The 23989-nt window shown below is 49.0% G+C and overlaps 1 protein-coding gene across 2 annotated transcripts in view; it reads left to right on the forward strand.

Moving 5' to 3' along the window:
• SHOC2 (SHOC2 leucine rich repeat scaffold protein) overlaps window positions 1-23683 on the forward strand; it is a 279109-nt gene extending 255426 nt beyond the window's left edge. For both annotated transcript variants that reach the window (XM_086922782.1, XM_086922783.1), the window contains one exon: window positions 21936-23683. In XM_086922782.1, coding sequence (XP_086778908.1) covers window positions 21936-22144 — 209 coding nt within the window. In that variant the 3' untranslated portion in view covers window positions 22145-23683. The remainder of the gene's footprint in view (window positions 1-21935) is intronic.
• The last annotated feature ends 306 nt before the right edge of the window (window positions 23684-23989 follow it).

The raw sequence follows: 23989 nt of genomic DNA on the forward strand, positions 1-23989 counted from the left end.
ATCGAGGAGGACATGGGGTGCCCACGCGATCTCCGGAGTCCAGAGCCTTGGTGAGACTTTTCCATGTTATGTATGCCTATTTAGATCATTGTGTCTGATCTCAGCACGCTTCGGATGACGCACTCTCCCTTCCGCACATGACTGGCATGTGAAAATCCTGATGCTCAGCAAGGGGGGGGGAAGGGATGCAGACATTACTGAGACTACTAGCTGACACGCAAGACACTCCGATAAGGGCAACCGTTAAGGGACACGTACGGGGTGATGATGCCAGGAGCAGGATTGTGAGCACTGTTTAATTGTAACTGCTACTTGATCTAATTCTGGCTACCTCTGCCATAGCGCTGTATGCACTTTGGGTTCCTGCTGGGATCAGCATGGATTACTCAGGAAGTTCTGGGGGGGGGAATGTTGTCAGGCTAGGCCGAGTTGGGGATGGTCTGCTGTGGGAGGGGACAGGAAGCGAGGTGGAGATTTACTGTCCTGGGGGAAGACACATCGAATTCCGCGCTACCAAATACACACAGCCCACAACACAGCGTAACGCACAATGGGGGTGCATGCAACACTACATGATCAGGCACCCGACTTGGCCTCCGTGAAACTTCACGTAACGTATCCAATGCAATGGCAGTTAACATAGACAGCATTCACGTGGAATGTGCGTGGTCACAATGACCACAGGAAGGTTCGGAAGGTGATAGGCTACTTGCAGCGACACAAAATAGATCTAGCCCTGATCCAAGAAACACACTCCCTCGCACAGCAAATCCTAGAAGCAGACTTGGAGGGCCGATATGTAATCTCTAGATGCACTGGACTGGGACTGTCCTTAGTTGTGGTCAACACCTATGGCCCAAACGTTGACTCCCCTGAGTTTTTTACAAAGAATTGGCAAGTAAACTCAGATGCTACAACCCTGACGACATCTGGTGGGACGACCTGACGACCCCTAAGTTGGCCTAACGTGTCGTGGGTAAGAATTTTAATGAAGTGGCCATCTTTGTGTTGGCATGCTTAAGAACTCTGGGACATGGTTGTGCCCACTTCCCACAGGAAGTGGTCATATAGGGAGCATTGGGACACCAGGGGTCCCACAGGTGATGGCTAGTTGAATGCCTGGCAATCTATTCTAAAAAATAGAATATCTAGTCTTGTGGCAAGTATACAGGAGTCGCGACCAAACATTAACGCAACAAAGACTTCATGATTAATTGAATCAAAGAGAATCTATCACCAGACGATGCAACATCTCTTAAAACTCCCGATCTCTAATGAGCGCAACTCGAAAATAGAAGACAAAGAAAGAATTTAAGAATAGGAATTTACACATAAAGCGGGATAGTGTGAACACTATCTATGCTAAATGATACCATGCTATATTGACTAGGAATGAGCAAGCCTTCTGGTCCCTGGTGGGACACAGCACAAATTCATATAAACAGCCAGACTTATGTATCCCAAGAAATAAGTGGGAAAATCACATCAAAACTCTATACAAATCATCTGTAACATGTAAATATATGACATCTACTGCTAATGGAACATTTGCAAAAATAACAGAAGAAGAAATTGTTGAACTAATAACGAGCGCTCGCTCATCCAAGCCAGCAGGACCAAATGGTATCCCTATGGACTTGATAAAGTTAAACATAACCTTTTGGAGTGCAATGCTAAAACAGCTGTTTTCACAGGTAATCAATTATGGAATAATACCTTCTTCCTGGAAAGGAGTGATTGTCCATCCAATTTATAAGCGAGGCCCTAAAGATGATCCGTCTAGCTCCAGACTAATTGCATTGTTGTATTTTGAAGGGAACCTGTTTGCAAAACACCTTCAAAATAAACTAAGGTCCTGGGTGGAGGAAAAATCATTGATACCAATAACTCAAACCGGATTTCGCTCAGGGTGTTCGACACTTGATAATATCGCTTTATTTGCCCTATTAGGCAAAAAGGCAAGCATGCGGAAGATAACGTTATACGCCTGTTTTGTGGATTATTCCACAGCATTTGATCAGGTTAACTGGCAAAGGCTGTAGAGTAGATTAACAGCATGAGAGGTTGATCTGAACCTCCTGAATGTTATTATTGGCCTGCATTCGGAAGCATGGCTTATGGTGAAATTGGCTCTTGATAATACATTGTCACCAAAAATGGATACCACAAATGGTTTTAAGCAAGGCTGTGCCCTTGCACCACTGTTATTTTCATTGTATATTGCAGATATAGATTTGATGCGAAGTTCAGATATGAGCATGGCACCTAAACTAGGAGGCAAAAAGAGACCATATCTAGCATATGCGGATGATATAGTAATTTTATCATGAACTCCAAAAGGACTCCAGTATCAACTGATTAAATTACGCACGTATAATACAGTGAATGCTTAGCTAGCTAACTTGTCAAAAACAAAAGTTGTGACGTTTGGACAGTATATACAATCTAAAAAGTGGACCTTAGAAGAAAATTTAATTGAGGTAGTGGAACAATATAATTATCTCAGCGTAACCTTTGAAAAAAGTTAGCATGGTTAAACCATAAGGTTAGTAGGAATGCAAAATCAGCTATTACTAAATCAATCTTGAGATTCATGAAAATGTTTGGAGGAAATGCAATTATCCCATCACTTAAAGTACTACAAATGAAAATGATTCCATATTTACTATTTTTTTTTTTGTTGAAAATCTGTTTATTAGCATAGTAGGTAGAGCAGTTACATACATATTCAAGCATGATTATAATCAGGATGGTACATGCACGTACTTGCTCAGAACGTATAAGTACATAGTATCATTGATTTTTCGTTTTGTTGTCCGGAACCAAGTTAACTGAACAATCAAACGTTGTTACCGATCCCTCCCCCCACCCTCAAGAATCCCACCCATCACTCGCTCATTATGCATATAACCGTAGTATTTACATCTGGGTCACCCATGACACTTTGACATGCAACTTTATCTATACACACAGGTAGGCTGGGGTAAAATGTTCGATGGTTCGGGATTCCCCGTACCCCATCACAGTGCACCATAGTCCGTGGCGGTGCATGAAAGGACTAGATCTTAACACGCTCATCCTATATGTGGCGAGTCATGTGCATCCCCATCGTCCCCGTCATCCCCCGTTTCGAACGTCCCCACTGTGGCAAACCAATCTAGTGAAATCTGTGTTTTCCGGAGGCCTCTGCGTTCCTCTCGTTGCAGTGCTTCGCCTTCCGCCTTGCCCCACCGAATTACCTCTGCTTTCCATAATTCAGGGTTGGGTGGTTTGGATGACTTCCACCTCATCGTGATTGCTCGCTTCGCTATTAATAGGGCCATGTCTGTGAAACGTGTCGCCACGGTTCTAGTGCGTTATGGTGGTCCTAGCCCTAATAGTGTATGTTCCAGTGTAGGTGATTGGGACAGGGCACCAGCTCTCTCAAGCAAGTCATGGATCGTGGTCCAGTAGTATCCCAACTTAGGGCATTGCCATAGCATGTGTATTAGTGATGTGTCGTCAGTGTCACATCGGGGGCAGTTGCCATCCGCATCTGGGAACATCATATGAATGCGGTGTGGGGTCAGGTAGGCTCTGTGTAGCAACATCAATTGAATAAACCTAAACTTGGGGTTTCTAGCTACCTTTTTGGGAAACTGAAGGATACGCTCCCACTCTGTCTCTCAAAGGCCTACCAATATCTCCTTCCCATTCCGCCCGGAGTGGTGACAGTGTAATCGCCCTCCCCATTTTGATGCTAGAAGTGAGCCATTTGGTCAGATGGCAGCCTGTGCCCATGAGGTAGTGCATTGTTATGAGGGGGTTTGTAACAGGCTCTTGTCCCTCATGTGACCACTTGAGTGTTATATAGTGGCAAAGGCTTGCATGTAAGAGGAATGAGCCCCTAGGAACGCCATACGCTGCTCTAAAGTCTTCAAAGGATAACAAGTGCCCCTCCTGAAACAGGTCACCCACTTGCGACACTCCTGAGTCGTGCCAGGACACCAGTTTGTTCGTCGTGAGTATTCCCGAGCCCAGTGGAATACCCAAGAATGGGATCGTGGGGGCGTAAGATGTCTTGGGGGACGTGTACTTTAATGCCTTCCGCCAGTATGTTACCGCCAGCCTGAGGAGTGGTGGGGTGTCTCTCGGTAGATCTGATCTGGGTAAAAGTAATGTGTACTTTCTCTTTTGCATATTCATCCTCTGATACATTGATCTCGTGAAGATTGCGACCTGCTACCCAGTAGGCCAGCCACTGCAGCTGGCACGCATAGTTATAGGCCCTAAAGTCCGTATGGCCGGGATGCCTGTCACCCCCTCCCAACACAATCCCCAAGGATGGGAAGACGGACGCAGTTCTGAACTTTTGGAAGGCGGGAGGCAGTTACCCTCCCGGCCGTATTTATTAAAATATGAAACAAAATTAAAACATTAAAATAAATGTTTCATATCATGTACAATTTTTCATTTATAACATTCCAATGCAGACACGTTTATTGGCTAACCTTAACAAATCTCTAATACAAAGGTTCTCCTAGCCGAGTCTAAACATCATGCAAATGCATACTTTCTAAATAAAAATTGTACATCCTAACATTACGGGCCAACGGCAAGGTCTTAACCGGTGTCAGATCCCTACCACCAGAACTCCCCCCTCACGGTGTGAGGGGCGGGCGCACAGAGGACTGTACCTCTGTGCCAACTTCCAATTTCCCTTGTCTTAGCGGGGGCCCTTTATTTAACTCGACGCCATCTTAGTGGTCGTCCGAGCACTCGTGTGAGGTGTCTAGAAGGTAGCGTGGACCCCCCTCCCACCCCACACTGTTCATCACATCCGCCGTCGCGGATATCCTGGCCCCGGGAAATTCCTAGGAGGGGCATCGAGCCGCCTCCTCCCCTGGGAAGGGCCTATGACCGCCTTCCCTTCGGCGACCCCATACTTAGTGGGTGCCGCCTCCCCGTGTGAGGGGCCAATGGCCGCCTCCCCCCGGGCGCTCCCATCCATAATGGGTGGCGCCCCTCCTCTAGGGACCTTGAAATTACTGCTCACCGATCATGACCTTACCGCCCGACCAAAAATAAATATGACGTTTTATGAACCTATTGAAGAAAGCGAATAACTTAACATTCTAACATTTATTCAACACATTTCTCAATTAGACTATGATACTCCGCTCCACTGGGGGAGAAAATGTTATGAAGCAAATCATTTTATTGCAATAAAACAGCAACATCTTTAATAACCACTACAACCAAGAAAAAGGATACTATCAAAGCAAATCAATTTTTATTGCACTACTAACGTTGCCATAAGGGGCTGGTGGGTGGGTCAAAATTGCTCCTTGTTCCGTCGAGGGCTCACGTGCAATGAGAGGGTGCAGCTTCCAAGCACAGGAACAAGAGGATGCTTCTTTGGATTGTTGCTCCTTTTATTCCTCTTCGGGAGGGCGTGTACCCTCCTCTGGTACGCCTACGGGGCGTGGCCAACGGTGTAGGTGTCTAGGACAACCCTTCTTGGGCGGGAAAAGGCGCGCCCCGGCTACGCCGCTTCGGGCATACCAGCCGAGACACGCCCCCCGCCCAAAATGGTTTCCCGGGGGGATCCGGGCCCCCTACCATACGTTCGAGGGGACCGAGTGGTCGCCCCTTTCCATATGGCCGGGATGCCTGTCACCCCCTCCCAACACAATCCCCAAGGATGGGAAGACGGACGCAGTTCTGAACTTTTGGAAGGCAGGAGGGAGTTACCCTCCCGGCTGTATTTATTAAAATATGAAACCAAATTAAAACATTAAAATAAACGTTTCATATCATGTACAATTTTTCATTTATAACATTCCGATGCAGACACGTTTATTGGCTAACCTTAACAAATCTCTAATACAAAGGTTCTCCTAGCCGAGTCTAAACATCCTGCAAATGCATACTTTCTAAATAAAAATTGTACATCCTAACATTACGGGCCAACGGCAAGGTCTTAACCGGTGTCAGATCCCTACTACCAGAACTCCCCCCTCACGGTGGGAGGGGCGGGCGCACAGAGGACTGTACCTCTGTGCCAACTTCCAATTTCCCTTGTCTTAGCGGGGGCCCTTTATTTAACTCGACACCATCTTAGTGGTCGTCCGAGGACTCGTGTGAGGTGTCTAGAAGGTAGCGTGGACCCCCCTCCCACCCCACACTGTTCATCACATCCGCCGTCGCGGATATCCTGGCCCCGGGAAATTCCTAGGAGGGGCATCGAGCCGCCTCCTCCCCTGAGAGGGGCCTATGACCGCCTTCCCTTCGGCGACCCCATACTTAGTGGGTGCCGCCTCCCCGTGTGAGGGGCCAATGGCCGCCTCCCCCCGGGCGCTCCCATCCATAATGGGTGGCGCCCCTCCTCTAGGGACCTTGAAATTACTGCTCACCGATCATGACCTTACCGCCACAGGCCGGATAGTTGACCGGCTATCCGGCCCCCCCACAAACTCCTACTAAAGGTCATGCTTTTACAAACCCCTTAACCATGCTATGAAGTCTCCTATGAGTAAGACATTCCCCTCCCGGGACAAATGGACCCCATCTTCGAGATACATGTGATCCCCCCCGAATACATCCATGCGGAATACTGTGCAACTGTGCCGAACGAAACAACCTACCCAGCTTGTTATTGACTTTCTTTACTGAATGATTCAAAGCTGATACAGAGAGGGCCCCCCGCCACACCTTTCTGGGAATAATGTGTGACCATGCTATCGTGCACCCCGGGATCCTTCTCGCCAACCAGCTAACAGTGGATAGAACCTGCTCGAGGACTACCCGCCGACCGAGTGTCACCAAATCATTGCCTCCCAGGTGTACTATGATTATAGATGGCGGTGACCTTGTCCGCCCTAACAGTCCCTCGACAAAACATTGAAACTGGTCAATACAGAGCCCGCCCCTTCCGTGGAAGGTCACCCTGTACCCGTATTCCCCAGCTGCGTGAATCATGTCACCTGCTTTGAATACGTCCCCGGCACGCCTCACGTATGAGTGGCCCACGACCCACACCACTCTCTCCTCAGCCGTTGGTCTTTGACCGCTGATCCCCAGGTGTCGGGTCGACTGCACAGTCCGCCCCGCATCGCATGCTCGCGAAACTGTAAACCAAACAAGAAGCGTGAGTGCATGACATCGGCTTCACAACATGTGCAACCGCACATACCTTTTATAACAGTTTGAGGACCATCGTCCCAATTGTTTCACCATTTCCACACTCTGACCCCTGGCTGTAGCTTCTGTAGCAGCCCCTATCCTAAAGGAATGGGTCCCAAAATCGCCCGGGTCCAAGCCCGCTGCCGCGATTGCCATTAACACCCGCTGAAACTGAAACGTTGTCAGTGGGGTGGCGTCTGTGTGTCTCAGCAAGCTTCCCCCCCATGCTACCGCCCTTTGCGCTAAATATTCCTCAACGCATTGCACTGGGCACATGGGGGACCCTCGCATGCGCTGAACAACAATACTGTCCCCCATCGCACCCTGATCGGTTTTAGACCTGGCTATTGTGATTACCATTGAATCACCTTTGATCAGGATGTGTTCCCGACACAGACCTCCCCCCATATCCTTCTTTTTTTTTGCTACCAGCTCGCTCACCCGCATAGCCCCATGGAATGCTAATGCGAAAGCGGCCCGGAATAGCACTGCCTCGGACTGGGAGGAACATATCGCGGGGAGTACCGACATCAACAGGGACAACATTTTTAACCCAATCGGGCGCCTTTCGTCTACTCTATGACCCTCGAGGCGTTGCCACCCACGCAGTGCCTTCTTTACCAAAAAGGACGATGTGGGGTCCTTGATGCCATGCGCCTGCGCCATGAATGCAATGGCGGCCCGGTGCGTATTGGCCGTTGCTGCTGATCGGCCTGCCTTGTGGAGTGCTACTAAAAACTTTAGGACATACTCCTCCTGTCCCCAATTATCCCCTCCTGCTGGACCCAAAAATGCACAATAGGAACAAAACGCTCCTTCGTACGCCTTCCTTGTCCTGGGGGCTAGGCTTGCTCCCACGAGGTCCTGTAATCCGGGGCACCGAGCAACCAGAGAGCTTCGGGGAATGGTGCCGCCACTAGGTCCGCGGAGGGTAGATAACCCCTGAAGGCCTGCATGTGGGAACGAGAGAGAGCGCATCAGCCGCATGATTCAGCACACCCGGCACGTGCCTCGCCCTAAACTGAACGTTCAGTCTCATGCAAAGTAGTACAATTTCCTTCAATAATCTCAATATCCACTTGCAGCGTGCTGCCTGGTTATTTATGCATTCAACTACGGTCATGTTGTCGGACCAAAACACCACTGAGGAGTCACGGAACTCGTCTGGCCATGCCTTCAGAGCCACAAAAATGGGGAACAACTCAAGAAACCCAATGTTACCTGTGAGCCCACTGGTGTGCCACCACGTCGGCCATGTTTGCGCCGACCATCGATTACCAAAGATGGCGCCAAATCCAACGCTCCCTGCCGAATCGGTCCACAAACCCAGCTCGTCCGAGGATGCTGGTGGCTTGCTCCACACCACTCGACCGTTGAAATCCGCCAGAAATGCCAACCATATGCGCATATCCTGGCGAACCTCTGCAGACCGTCTCGTGCGATGGTGTCCTTCTTTGAGACCGACCATGGCTTGCGCAATAGAGCGGGAAAAGGGACGGGCCATTGGCATTACTCTAAGGGCAAAGTTAAGCTGGCCCACTGCTTGTTGCAACTGAAGGAGAGTTACTTTTTCTTTGCTGATGCACAATTCTAGAGAAGCCCTGAATTTCATTACTTTGTCCCTGGGCAAACGGAAGCATCCCTCCACTGAATCGAGCTCAATTCCAAGAAACTCGAGTGAAGTAGATGGTCCCACCGTCTTCCCTGGTGCCAATGGTACGCCGAACCGCTTCATGAGATTGCAAAATTCCAATAAAGCCTGTGCACATTCCGTGTCACCGGCTGGCCCCAAGAACAAAAAATCATCTAGGTAATGCATAACCTGTGTATAGCCCGTAGCTCTGGTAAACGCCCATTGCAGGAAACAACTGAATTTCTCAAAATAAGCACAAGAGATGGAGCAACCCATTGGCATACATCTATCCATGTAGTAGCGTCCTTGAAACATAAAACCTAACAGACGCTGATCCTAGGGGTGTACCGGGAGCAACCGGAACGCTGATTCGATATCCGATTTAGCCATCAGCGCTCCTGGCCCCAGGCGATTCAACATGGCGACGGCCTCATCAAAGGATGCGCACCGCACCGAACAAACTCCTGGATCAATCGCATCGTTCACCGAAAGACCCCTAGGAGCCGACAAATTGTGAATTAACCTAAACTCACCCGGGTCCTTCTTGGGGACTACTCCCAACGGTGAACAAACGAAATTAGCGACTGGCGGGTGCCTATATGGGCCGGCCACCCGACCACGGGCAACCTCCTTTGCAATCTTAGTTTCCACCACCGCCGTATTCTGCTGAACCGACAGTTGGTTTTTACACAGTGATTCCCCCCGAAAATCCCCCACCGGGATGTGGAAACCATACAAGAAGCCGTCCCGCAACACCCCGGCGGAGACATGATCAGGGTATTCATTTAGCCAGGGGATCATTGCCATGATATCTACGGGGGTAGGTAGCGAAGCCCCGTGGTCGACATTAGACCTGTTTGGCCCCTCCCCTACCCCCTGTATCACCATTTTTGGCTCTGCACGAAGTCTCGGGGTGAGAAGAGTGTCCGCACCCCGCACACTCATGCCTGAACTTACATGTCCCTTGTGGCCTCGTGCACTTGCCTCTGTTAAAGTTCCAACAAACCCCTTTTCTACCCCCGTTCCCACCACTCCTCGGTTGGTGGTCAACAGCGGGGCCTGTCCGAAAGGGCGCCGCCGATTGATGGCGGGAGGGCGCCGACCCATTCCCGCCAAGCGAAGACGACTTCGTCGCGCCTGGCAGGAGCTGCTTCTGCCAAGATATGGAGTCGAGACAATCCCACGTCAGAGATGAATCGTGCTCCTTGGCCTTACGAAACTTACTATCATAACCCATCCATACATCACCCTCATACGTGTCATAGAAATCCATTATACGTGTCTGATAGCAGGCTAATTCAGACAAAACCTCGGGCCTACGTTCCCCCATGATCGCAGTAAACATCGCAAATGCCCTGGCCCAATTTGAGATTGTCTCATCAACCCTGAAACCCGCCATTTTTGCACGCCACACACTCGGGTGCCATAAATCCTTCTGAGATTTAACATACTCCACCTCGTGATGATCAGTCAGGAGAGAAAACATATTCACATACTTATCAGCCCAAATCAATTCCTTCGTGGCCAACGGAATATGTTGGACCACCTTTTCCCTTCTTGAAGGTAACACCCCCTCCCTTGCCATTGGCAATGGTTGCTTACCCGAATCCAAAGCTGGTCCCGCTGTTTTTCCAACGCCAGCCTCCGGTCGTTCTGGAGGAACCTGTGAGGGGACAAGAGGGAGATTCGCCTTTGCGGCATCTCGCGATTGCCGCAACTGCTTCATTAGTAACCTGGCCTCCTCGGCCGTGTCTCCTGGCGCCGTCGTACCCTCTGTACTTTTGCCGAGCCATGCGGCTAACTGGGTGGCCAATTCCGGAGGCATGTCCTCCTCGTTAGTGGGCGTAACTACAACAGGGATCGGTTGGCCCGCGTCCGGTATCGGAACCGGGGCCTCCACCGGACTAACCGGGCTTGTCGGGGGTGACTCGGGAACCGGGGCCTCCCCCCCCTGCCGCCCTATTCCTAGCCCTTTTACCTCTCCCAGCGGGGACTACTCCCGGCAATGCTGGCCCGATGACTTTCTTCGGCCTGCCCGTATTATTCATTGCCGCCATCTGTTTTTTCATGCTCGCCATATCCTTCATCAACATGCAAAGCATCTGTTCAGTCCCTGCCTTCTTTCCGGCCCTCTTGCCAGGCATCGTTGTCGGATATCCGGTCCTTGCTGCGCAACGAGGTCCTGGATCCAAAGGTTCGGAGACGCTGAAAGAGAAGCACAAAATTACAAGTTCTCAAAATTGCTCCTTGTTCCGTCGAGGGCTCACGTGCAACGAGAGGGTGCAGCTTCCAAGCACAGGAACAAGAGGATGCTTCTTTGGATTGTTGCTCCTTTTATTCCTCTTCGGGAGGGCGTGTACCCTCCTCTGGTACGCCTACGGGGCGTGGCCAACGGTGTAGGTGTCTAGGACAACCCTTCTTGGGTGGGAAAAGGCGCGCCCCGGCTACGCCGCTTCGGGCATACCAGCCGAGACACGCCCCCCGCCCAAAATGGTTTCCCGGGGGGATCCGGGCCCCCTACCATACGTTCGGGGGGACCGAGTGGTCGCCCCTTTCCAGTAGGCGCATACCACCGGAGTCGGAGGGGAGTTGCAGTTTAGCAAGGCCTATGCGTCTGCGCCCATGACCCCATACAAGTTCCGTGAGTAGTGTCAAGAGTCTTAAATGTCGCTGCTGGGATCAGGAACGGCAGATAGGTGAAGTGGTAGATGAGGCGGGGGAGCATCACCATCTTAGAGATTGCCACTCTGCCTGCTATTGAGAGGGGCAGTGTTAGCCAGCATTGAATTTGTGATTTCAGTGCTCTAATGGCCCTTCCAAGGTTGCCGTCTATCATCATGTCAGCCTCCCTGTAGATGTGCATCCCGAGGTATCGGAAGGTGGTTTCTGCCATCTGGAATTCGTGAGGGGCGAAGGGTAGGGGAGTAGATAAGCCGTAGTGACAAAGGTGAATCCATAGGACTTAGATTCGCTTATGGTGAGGCCAGAGATTGCCCTGAAGTCCTCAAATATTTGGGGTATAGGGCTCAGGTCGCCCCGCAAATCCCAAAGATATAATATATCATCCGCATAAGTGGACACAATGTGTGCCGTCCCGTGCCTCTGTATACCACAGCGGGGGCCACTGTCCTGAGCCTACAGAGCATTGGCTCGAGGGCGAGGATAAATAGGAGAGGGGAGAGCGGGCAGCCCTGCCGGGTGCCCCTCGCTATAGCTATGGGTCCTGAGATGAGGCTGGAGGTACGCACTCTAGCTGTGGGGAGGGTGTACAGCAATTTGACCCAGGCAATGAATTCGGGTGGTATCCCGAATTTTAACAGTGTGGCAAACATATAGTCCCATCTAAGGGAATCGAACGCTTGCTTCAGATCCAAAGAGATGCAGCCCTCCGAGCTCGTGCCCACTTGGTTGCCGAGCATCAGCTGGGCTAAGCGCCTGAGATTCATGGCCGTATTACGGCCCGGTACAAAACCACATTGGTCCGGATGGATCAGCTGTGGTATGTATTGCACGAGTCTCGACGCCAGCACTTTGCTCAAGATCTTGGAGTCGGTATTGAGGAGGGACAGGGGTCTGTAGTCGGCCAGCTGTTGCCCGTCTTTGCCAGGCTTTAATAGGGGTGTGATTAACGCTTGCATGGATGATTGTGGTAGGGATGCCGTCCGTAGAGCTTCCAAATAAACAGAGTGTAACCGTGGGGCCAGGACATCAAGGAATGTTGCATAGAATTCGTCCGGTAGGCCATCTGTACCGGGAGCCTTGTTCTTCAGGAGAGCTCGTATTGCCTGCCTAATTTCCGCTACTGAAATGTTGCGCTTCAGGTCTTTGCATTGCCTGTCGGTAAGTTGGGGGAGGTCTAGGTCCCTCATGAAGGCCTCGAATGCATTCTCTGATAGGGGCGGGGGGGGGGGCTGTACAGCGTGGTATAATAGTCTTTGAACGCCGTATTAATCCCTACTTGGGTGGAAGTCGGGTTACCTGCCTGGTCTAGTATTTCCAGGATCGGATGGCAAGCTGGGGAATCACGTAGGAGGCAGGCTAGTAGGGGACCGGCTCTATCTGCCTGTGTATGCTGTCTATTCGTGTATTCTCTATGGTCTAGGAGTCTTAGGTCTTCCAGTAGCTCCGCGTGTCTAATGTGAGCTTCCAGCAGTGGTGTGAAAGGTGCATTTGTGCCCGCTGCCTCATTCTCTAGGGACGCCAGCGAGCCCTCCACTTCCTTCAATTTACTGATTACCTCCCGCTTCCTGCCCACTCGAGTGGTCATTGCTGCTCCCCTGAGACAGACTTTGAAAGCGTCCCATTCTATCTGACGGGTGCTGGCTGTGTTCACATTTGTGGAGAAGTAGGCGTCTATAGTGTCGGACAGGGACGACCGGAAGACCGAGTCTTCAAGGAGATCTGGAGGCAGTCTCCAAGTCGGGATGGGGGCCAGCCGCCTGCCCCACTGCCAAGCGAGCTCAACTGGGTTGTGGTCGGATAGAGTTTTCCCCATGTGTTCGGTCTGAACAATTGAGTCAGTGAGGGAGCGGGAGCAGAAGACATGGTCAATCCTGGTGTGGAGCTGGTGGGGTGGGGAGAAAAAGGTATAGTCCCTCTCCTGTGAGTGCGCGCTGCGCCATGCGTCTGCCAAATCCCATCCCTCGGCCCACCGTGCCAGTGCGTCTGCCTGTTTCCTGCTCTCAGTGGCCTGCAAGGGGGGGGGTGTCCTATCCAGTGTAATATCGAGCACAGCGTTGAAATCTCCCCCAATTATCCAGCGGTGATCAGCCCAATCTGCAAGTATCCCGTTTATAGTTAACAAAAACTCTGGTTGACCTGTGTTTGGTGAGTACACACAACCAAATACAATGGCATCCCCGTCCAACAATCCCCGCACAAATACATAACGACCTTCCTGATCAATTCTTTGCTCCAACATTTTGAAAGGGACAGAGTTGCGGAGCCAAATTGCCGCCCCCCTGGAGAACGCGGAATAGGAGGTAGCGAAGAGCTGCCCTTTCCATTTCTTGCGTAGCTTCATGTTTTCAGCATTGTTCAAATGTGTCTCTTGTAGGCAAGCAATCTGTGTCCCCCTACGGTTGAGTTGAGCCAAAATTCTATGGCGTTTGTGTACCGATCCCATGCCCCGTACATTCCAGGTGCACTATTGGTAAACATTAAGAGGCCCCATGACCATCTGTGTGAAACAGTAGAGTGAAACACCTGGGTGACCATGCCAGATCTGTGTTGCTACAAGGTGGGCGTGTCTTGCGAACATGTAACCCCTTAACAATAAGGTCCCCAAGCCAACGGGCTCGGGAGCCAAACCAAGGTGCCCAACGTGGGCACAAGTCAGTTAGGTTCGTGTGCATACTGGGGGTAGTAGGCCTCTGGTGACTGTCACTTAACGGCCTGCATGGGCATGGTAGCCCTCGACAGGGTGGGCCCTTATGCAACCCACCATACATGAAGAAGGGGGATCAGTTATACGTTACTACCCGGATGGGATCAATCGTGGTGCCACTCAGAACTCCGCCGCCATCTGGGCCGTGATCTTTGGAAATAGTTGTAGGCTGTCCACTGATCCGGATACCTCGGTATGGGTGTCGGTGGTAACGGTGATTCTGTCTCCGGTTGCTCCCGCGTCGTGAGCGGCCAGCGCCTCCTCAGTTAGCCGTATCTGCGGTGACGAATGACCTGCTGTCTGATCTCCGGAAGTTTGTGTTTTTGTCGGTGTTCCTCGTGAAGGGTGGCGTCCTGGGTTGGAAGTGTTGTCCCGTCGGTCTGGTGGGCTCCTGTGACTACCGCTGCGATGATCTGCGAATGGGTCCTGCGAGGTCGGTGGGGTCAGTGTGACTTCCATCCATTCTTCCGCCTCCGGCGAGTCGAAGAAGTGAGATTTGTTGTCATGTAGTATCTTGAGCCTTGCGGGGAACAGAAGCGCATATTTCATATTTCTGTCTCAACTTGCGCTTCACTCCCATGAAGGTGGACCTGGCTCGTTGCACTGTGGGCGTGAAATCAGGGTATACCGATATGTTCTTATCCTCGAAGCGTATCGGCGCCTTCTCTCTAGCCGCTCGTAGAACAGTGTCCCGATCTCGATAGTGGAGAAGGCATGCAATCAAGGGACGAGGAGGCGCCCCCGGCTGTGGGGGTCGCGACGGCATCCTGTGTGCCCGTTCCACACTGTATAGGGCAGTAAGATCTTCTTGGCCCACCAGTTTCCGCAGCCAATCCTCCACGAACTGTGTGGGGTTCCTCCCCTTGCTTCTCTCCGGAATACCCAGGATGCGGACTTTATTGCGGCGGGCGCGTCCTTCTGCGTCGTCCACCCTGTCCCACAGTTGTCTGAGCTGTTTATCTACATTCTCCAGCTTCGTGGAATGTTCTGTCTGTTGCGGTATGAGGTCACTCAGCGCTATCTTCTGTTCTGAGACCCGCTCCGCCAATTTGTTATGGTCAGCCCGCAGTAGGGACAGGCCAGTTGCCATACTGTCCATGCGCGATTCCAGTGCTTCGCGCGTATTTCGTTCAGGATAAGGTCCAACTTGGCGTCCTGGGATCCCTGTCCGGTCGGCGGGATGATGTCCGCCTTTGAAGAGGCTAGTGGGTCCTCGGAGCCCGTGGACTGCATGTCCGTAGGGGCGCCCTGGTCCTGAGGTTTGCCCCTATGTCTGCCCATTGACCTCGTGAGCAGGGTGGCGCTGTAGTAGTTGCAGCCGTCTGCTACAACCCTCTCAAGTGTCTACTCAGGGTGCCGGACAGTGGCCGCGGTGAATCTGGGTTGTGCTGGAGGAAGGCAGTCGCAGTGCAGACCCCAGTGGTGGCAGGGGCAATGTTGACTCGCCTAACGTAGCGTCGCTGCAGAGTGGGTCGGCGTTCTGCTGGGGGCCTTGCGGGCTGTTACGTCCGTGGTCTTGCGGGGTGGACGGGGGGGGAAGATCGCAGTTCCCAGGTGGCTGCAATGTTGGTTTCCTCTAGAGACCGGGAGCGGAACAGGAGCCAGGTATTTAATGCCGGGGCAGTGCACCGAAGTGCGTGACGCACTCCTACACAGCGGGCCGGCGCTACCAGCTCAGATGCTCAGGGCACACGTCCCACTGTAAGGTGTGCGGGCCTCTGATGCATGCCAACTCGTGTCAGTTCCTCGTGGTCCGCTCGTTGCTGTATGATATAGGGGTAAGCAAGGCACCACTGCCGGGACCCCAGTGTCCCGTCCCGGCGCGGAGACAAAATAGTGCCGGTAGGGCAGCCCCGACGGCCCGTCCCGTAGGGCGTAGTGCAGCCAGAGAGAAGCGGATCCCACAGCGCCGACGGCGGGCAGCACGCTCCACCTGTCCCGCTCTCCTCACCCGAGTCGTAGCTGGTGTGGGCACTGCCGATGATGCGGGCGGGCTGCGGGTCGGTCCGTGCAGTCCCCGTGTCCAGAGCGGGCTCACGGCAGGGCAATCTGGCTGGGGGTCAAAGCAGTTTGTAGGGAGGCAGAGCGGCTACAGGCCGAGCAGGGACACCTCACCACATCTCGGTGCCTCGGCAGGCGTCGCAGCTCACTTCCGGTCCGGAGTCCCGACTGGAGCGCGGCAGCGACTGGGGGCAGGTCGGGCAGGCCGCTCAATTGAGGCCGACGCTTCACACTGCTCCGCAGGCCGCAATAGGTACCACAGCCACGCTGCTTTTCCGGAGTGGTTCGGAGGGAGCAGCACTTCACCGCTGCACGCCGCTTGCTCCCGGAGGCTCCGTGTGCTGGATTCAGGTGGGTTGCAGGCAGGGATTGCAGGATAAATAGCTCGTTTTTAGGGCTAAGGACGGAGCTCAGGGACTACACGTCCACCATGTTCGGCTTTTGGCCACGCCCCCCCATGATTCCATATTTACTATATGCATCTCCAGTTATCAACAAGAAAGTCATTCTTGAACCTGAGAAATGTTTTATGAAATGTGTACACACCATACTTCATTTAAGACGGGCAACTCCTCATTGTACGATAAGATTGGAATTTGGTCTAAAATCTCTGGAAACGTTGCATATGTTAACTGTTATTGATTGTGCTAAGGCTGATTCATGCACATTGAAATATCTAATATTTGAAGAACTCCAGAGCACAAAAGTCAGATTTGCAACTATATAGTATAATGATGGAAATAGGATGTCATGACCCGCCTGATATGCAGGAGATGGGGCGAATGACCAGGGATGTGCGGAAAAACCTAATGCGTAATACGCTAATGACAAAACAGTGGAATTTAGATCTTCTACAAGCTGTGAAATTATAAACATACGGACTTAGTAATTGAAACTTATAGCTTACAGGCTCAAGAATACTTGGGATGGAATTTGTCCAGTTACATAAAATGGAAATATTTACGGTTTAGACCATTTTATATTCCGATTGGGGAGTTTGAAGGGACTTGGAACCAGGCACTTAAAGGTATACAAGTATAGCAGCTTTGTGGAATCGGTAAAGAAACTCTTGAACATATGTGTATCTACCTGAAGCAGTTCCCCATAAGGGGGATATACTTACGCCCCTTGTTTAACCCCTCCCCTGCTGATGAGGGAAGCGCTCGGTCATCAGCCGCGGTGGCGCTGTGCTGATGACGGAGCGCTTCCGTCATGGCCCGCCCGACGCTCCTGCGCGGCGCGAATTCCGCGCCTGCGCTGAGCGTTCTATTGAGCGGGCAGGGCCATGACGGAACCGCTTTGTCATAAGCACAGCGCAACTGACGCTGGTGACTGAGCGGTTCCGTCACCAGCATGCGCCCGCCGCATTTCCGCCCCGCCCCCTTAGCACTGCGGCGGAATAGCCGCCGCAGTGAAGGGGTTAATAATGTTAAATTAAAAACAACTGCAGAGACTGTACACTATTGTTTCAGGCTCAAAGAGGACAGTGCAGTTATAAAGACTGTTCAGTTTTTAGAACATGCCTATAAAACATTAATTGTTTAACCCTTTCGGTGCTGATGACTGCTCCCGGTTGTCATCAGTTACGGTGGGCGTGTGCTGATGACGGCCGGGAGCCGTCATGACCCCACACGCGATCGGAATGTGCCGCACAGGCGCAGCATTCCGGCCGCGGCAGAGGGGTTGAACTGCTAAAAAAAAAAAAAAATTATATATATATATATATATATATACTGAAAAAACATAGGTTTCATGCCTGATTTTGAGATGTCATCAGTGATGTCACTGACCATGTCATGAATGATGTAATATGTGACATCATCAACAGTGGAATGCGGGCGCGTGAGATATAGTGAGTACAACTAACCATATCGGAGGAATTTCAATGGTTTTGTACGAGTGAAATGTTCAGCTAACTGTAACGCCCCTAAAACCTATTGTTTTTTCAGAGAATTTCTAAGGTTTAAATGCTAATTCCTAACTATATCAGGCCTGAAACCTATGGTTTTTTTAGTGAATTTCAAAGGTTTTTTAAATGCTAATTCCTAACTATATCTGGCCTGAAACCAATTGTTTTTTCTGTGAATTTCAAAGGTTTTGTAAATGACAATTTTTAAATTTATTAATTGTTATATTTATTTTTTTATACCGATTTACTACCTTTTTAAACTATTTTTAGATATTTTATTTTTTAAATTACATTATACATTAAAAAATATACTTTCTCAGAATGAATTACTTTAGTTTATATACTTTGCAAATAGGCAATAGACTTTTAAGTACAGTAGTTACAGTTGTTGCAATGGGCAACACAATTTCAAACACAATGCAACATTGACCTCAATGTGAATTTCTAGTTAAATGCAATTAATTACTTTATGGATTACTTTTCAAACCACAGACTGGATCCTAGATTCAGTCCTTGGACATCTCCTGTAAACGGTTGAGTAAAAGTGTTTTAGGTACAGTAGTGATTTTTAAGGAATATTATTGTATTTTAAAAGTTGGCACTTAGAAATGTTTTCACATAGAATCACCAATGTTGTCCTATAGCAGGAAATGTCTTTAGCAGGTTAGTAGTGCCATTGTCACTTTTTCTTACTCCGTGGTGGATCCTGGATCCAGCACTGGTGCATCTCCTGTAAACAGTTGAAAGTATACGTTTAAGTCATACAGGCGATTTTTAAATGAATATTTTTAGTTTGTGAAAATAGACAAACTTTTCTGGTGAAAACCAGACAATGGATTCCTATGGAAGGAGACACAAGTTACTTGTAAGTATGGTTAGAATTACTTTTCAGGGTCAGTGCTGGGCTAAAAGATGCAGCACGGAGTTCTCTCCTGATAACAGGTGAGTAAATCGGAATTCGTTGTTAGGATGATTTTAGGTGAATACACCACACTTAGAAGAATTTCCAAGTGAAACCAGTCAATGTTAGCCTATGGAAGGAAATTCAAGTTACTGTAAGTATAGTTAGAATTACTTTTCAGGATCAGTTGTGGGCTGAAAGATGCAGCACTGAGGTCTCTCCTGATAACAGGTGAGTAAATCGGAATTCGTATTTCAGCTGATTTTAGAGGAATATTTGTACGTTTCAAAAATAGACACTTAGAAACTTTTCTGGTGAAAACCAGACAATGGATTCCTATGGAAGGAAATACAAGTTACGGGTAAGTACGCTTAGATTTATTTTTCAGGGTCCGTACTGGGCTCAAAGATGCAGCACTGACGTCTCTCGTGATAACAGGTGAGTAAAACGGTATTCGTAGTTCTGCTGATTTTAGAGGAATATTGTGCTCAATAGTGAAGGAAGGGGCGGGCCCTGAGGTGACATGTGTGCAAACACGCCCTTAATTGCTCTTCAATCCTGAGGTCCCCTGTGAGCCAGCTAGCCCACCAGGTACCACCTGTATGCTCCAGGGAGCTGTGTTGCAGAGAGGTGTTCAGAGGGCACGCCCCCTTTTTACAACACTCTGCAACGCAGCTCCGTGGCGCGTAATGGAGGTACCTGTTGGACTAGTTGGCCCCTAGGGGACCTCTGGATTGAAGAGGAATTAATTCCACAACTTAAAACGCGCCACAGGGCATGTTTGCACACATCACCTCAAGCCCCGCCCCCTACCTTCACCACTGTGCAAACGCGCCCCGTAGCGCGTTCTAAGTTGGGGGATTAAGTCCCCTTGCATACTGGGGGTCCCTGGAGGCCAACTAGCCCACCAGGAACCTCCATTATGCGTCAGGGGGCTGCGTTGCGTAGAGGTGTAAAAAGGGGCGTGGCCTCATTACACCTCTCTGCAACACAGTCCCCTGGCGCGTTTACAGAGGGAGTACTAATTCCCCTTGCATATTGGGGATCCCTGGGGGCCAACTAGCCCACCAGGAACCTCCAGTATGCACCAGGGAGCTGCATTGCAGAGAGGTGTAATGAGGCCACGCCCCTTTTTACAACACTCTACAAAGCGGCTCCGAGGCGCTTACTGGAGGTACCTGGTGAGCTAGTTGGACCCCAGTATTCAAGGAGAGTTAGTTCCCCCTCTGCAAACGCGCCAGGGGCCGCATTTGCAGTGTGGTGCAGGGAGGGGCAGGGCTTGAGGTGACGAATTGCAGAGGGGTAAATAATTTCCCTTGAATACTGGGGGGCCCTGGGGGCCAACTAGCCCACCAGGAACCTCCAGTATGTGCCAGGGGGCTGCGTTTCACAGAGGTGTAAAAAGGGGCGTGTCCTCTTTACACATCTCTGCAAGGCAGCTCCCTGGCGCATACTGGAGGTTGTTGGTGGGCTACTTGACCCCAGTATTCAAGGGGAATTATTTCCCCCTTCTGCAAATGCGCCAGGGGGCGCGTTTGCAGAGTGGTGCCTTAATGTTTTTTTGGGGATCGGCAGTGTACCCGTACCACACGCGCATCCCGCGATATTTAAAAAAAATAAAAAAATGGGGGTCCTTGTGGGACCCCCTGAGCAGGCCTAAGGGGTCAGGGTGTTTCTACCCTGCCCCCTTTTCTTCGTTTTCACCTTTGTTTCCCTGTTTTCTTGTGACTCTGTTCTACCTAGGCACAAGATGCCTGCCAACACTTCCTGGTTCGGATTGTTGACACAGTTGACAGCCAATCAGCATGCAGCGTGTGCTCGTAATTGTACTCGTACGGTTCTTCGTCTCTAGATATCACTATGATTTTACTTTTGATTTTCTCAGGAACTACTGAACGGATTTACACCATTTAACAAAAAGCACAATCTGCGAACCGAACTCTACCTTTTTGCCAAATTTGGTGTAATTCCGTTCAGCCGTTCGGGCTGTAGCCCTGGCTAAAGGTCCCTATGGAAAATCGCATGGGGAAAACGCGTTTTGGGACCCACTATTTTTTTTCTCGGCCTCCACTTGACGAGTCACCCCCAAACTTTCAGGGAAGGAGCGGAGCGGAGTAGGCCATTTTCTTGGAGAATTTCCTTAAGATTCGTCCACCGGCGCCAAAGTTATTCCAAATAGAATGTTGTGGATATCATATGGAAACTAGGTCTTAACTATATCTACCTACTGGCGACCGCCAGTAGGTAATATATAATTTTCCGGGGTCCCCGCGCATGACCGGAAATATTCAAGTGCTTATGACGTTGATGAAGATACCCCTGGAAAAGAACTAGGATAACAGGTAAGTAACTTATCCAAACTCACCTTAAATCCAGAAGAACTGTTCTGTAAGTCACTTAGTCCCTGAATGCAATTCATGTTTTTCCTCCAAAGGATAACGTTGCTGGTCCAGAAAATGCACAAAGTGCCCCTTTCTGACAACTGTAAACATTTTGAAATGTACTTACCCGATTTTGAACTTGGTATCTAAATTTATGTAAAAGTAAGAGTTATTTTTATATTTTGCGTCGGATTTCTTTGAGTATGTGTCCCATTTACTGCCTTTGTGTGAGTAATAAATGCTCAGCACTACCCTTTGATATGCCTAAATGTTCGCCCACACTCCGACAAAAGAGAGCATTTGGGATGCCATTTGTGCCTCTGTAATTCCTCAGGGTTTGCATGGACTCTTTACACCGTGTAACTCTTTTTGGTCCACTATATAAAGAGCAAACTTCCTGTAGGCTTACTTTGGGACAACACTGGATTTGTGAAACTCTGTGTGTAACTGATTTATACATATACACATCTATTAAACGTTTCTCTCTTGCTGGATTTTAATGAAAACCCTGTAATATTTTAAGCCATATTACAACAATTTTTCTTTCTTTTTGCATCAAGGTACACTGGAGAACTTGGAGGAACTTTATTTGAATGACAACCCCAATCTACATCTCTTACCATTTGAGCTGGCTCTCTGCAGTAAACTATCAATCATGAGTATTGAGAACTGCCCACTTAGCCACCTACCACCACAGATTGTTGCAGGAGGACCGTCCTTCATCATCCAATTCTTGAAAATGCAGGGTCCTTACCGTGCCATGGTCTAACACAAAACAGACATCACTTACACTGTACAGAAAACAACCCGCATTAATGTTATAGTATCATACATATATACATAATGTTTGTGTATATATTTATGTATACCTCTGTGTATATTTTATGAAAAAAAGGCAAGTTGATTAAGGCTGCATTGTGTTTCTGCTAATAGAGGAATCATAGCCATTTAGATTTTTTTTAATCCTATGAAAAAATGTTTATCCACTTTTTCTTTGCTGGATGTTTTGTCTAACGAGTTATCTAAAATTGCCAGTTCACTTGAGGATAAAAATAATGCCAACAATTTCAACAGTAATTACAATTAGGTGAGAATATTAGTTGTGTTGGTATCGGTTGAAAAACGTTTATTTTATCTAATCAAAGGTTGTATATGGACATGCTTGTGGCTATGTTCTGACTCCTCCTCCCCGTTCCCTGAGACCCCTATGTCCAGTCCCCCTTCCTTTAATTTATTTTTTTAGATTTAAACAATAATGGTGTTTTTTTTATATTGTTTACAGTCGGAGTAAATCACTGGATTTTTTAAATGGGTTCTGATTTGCTCTGTTTTAATCATCCGTAGCTAGATTGTTTCTGCTGAAGGTCTTCGATTACAAAAGTTTTTTTTTACTTGTTTGTTTTTATGTACATATATCCACATGCACATGCGCCTTTCGGTTCAGACAGTAAGGAGGCTATAAACTCCTTACATACAGAAATATATACATTTCTTAAGAACGGTTGAGTTGCAGGTTTGGATGATCTACAAAGAGCCAATCAAAAATGTATTTCTTGTGTTTTCCTAAGTTACTTTGCCATTCAGTGTGGGCACACTATAACCCGACCAAGTTTACTTGAGCGTAGAGCAAAAATTAAGAGCAAAAAATGTGCATTTTCTGTAGCTCCGATGATGGTTAAGAAAATTCCTGTTATTTCCTGTGGATTTGAAAGAAATTGCACATTCATTGCAAATAGGGCAGACGTATATGATTTATCACACGATTGATGCAAATGTTACTTACCAGAATCATTGAGCAAGCAGCTGCCTCAAGGCTTGGAGAATAAGTTAGTGTTGTATATTTTAAACATTTGGATGCATTCGTATATTGGCTTGCCTTGTATACCCTTCCTTAATGGAACATTTTGTGCATAAGTGACATTTTGTCCCGGTGTTTTGTTGCTGATCTAAATGCGCTTTTTTTTCTCATCACTGGGGCACTATCTTTATCCACTGATTATTGCCATCCTTTCAACCACCTCCTTTTGTTCCATGTCAGCAGAAGTAAAGGTTCGTAAAAGAACTTGCACAGCTAAAGGCTTTTCAAGAGACTTCCCATGCCACGCTACAATATGTTCATTTCTTTAGTCCAGTGCAATTATACTCGATAATAGCTGTAATGCTTCATTTGTGTTAAGTACTGGATTATATTGTAAGGAATAGTCACTTTTGTCTTTGGAATTTTAAATGGGAAAAATGTGTGTTATGAAGTGTGTTTTAATTGCAGAAGAGTGGGGGCTGCTTTATCCAGACATGCTAAACAATCCGCTAAGTTCAGTGGTGTCTTTGAATTCTTTTTTCCAATGTCTACCAAATTTGGGCCTGATTTAGATCTTGGTGGACTGGTTACTCTGTCCCAACAGTGATAGAGATCCCGTTCGACAAACTATAAATCCTGTAGGATATAATGGGATTTATATTTCGGCGAACAAATCACCGTTGTGGCTGAGAAACCAGTCTTGCCAAGATCTAAATCAGGCCCTTTGTCCTTTACCTTTTGCCTTCTATAGAAAGGTTATAATGTGCCATGTACCAGAAACAAGCGTACCATTTGGTGTTGATAAACTTCAGCATT

The sequence above is a fragment of the Lissotriton vulgaris genome, chromosome 5, assembly GCF_964263255.1.
Source record: "Lissotriton vulgaris chromosome 5, aLisVul1.2, whole genome shotgun sequence".
In the NCBI taxonomy this organism is placed as follows: domain Eukaryota; kingdom Metazoa; phylum Chordata; class Amphibia; order Caudata; family Salamandridae; genus Lissotriton; species Lissotriton vulgaris.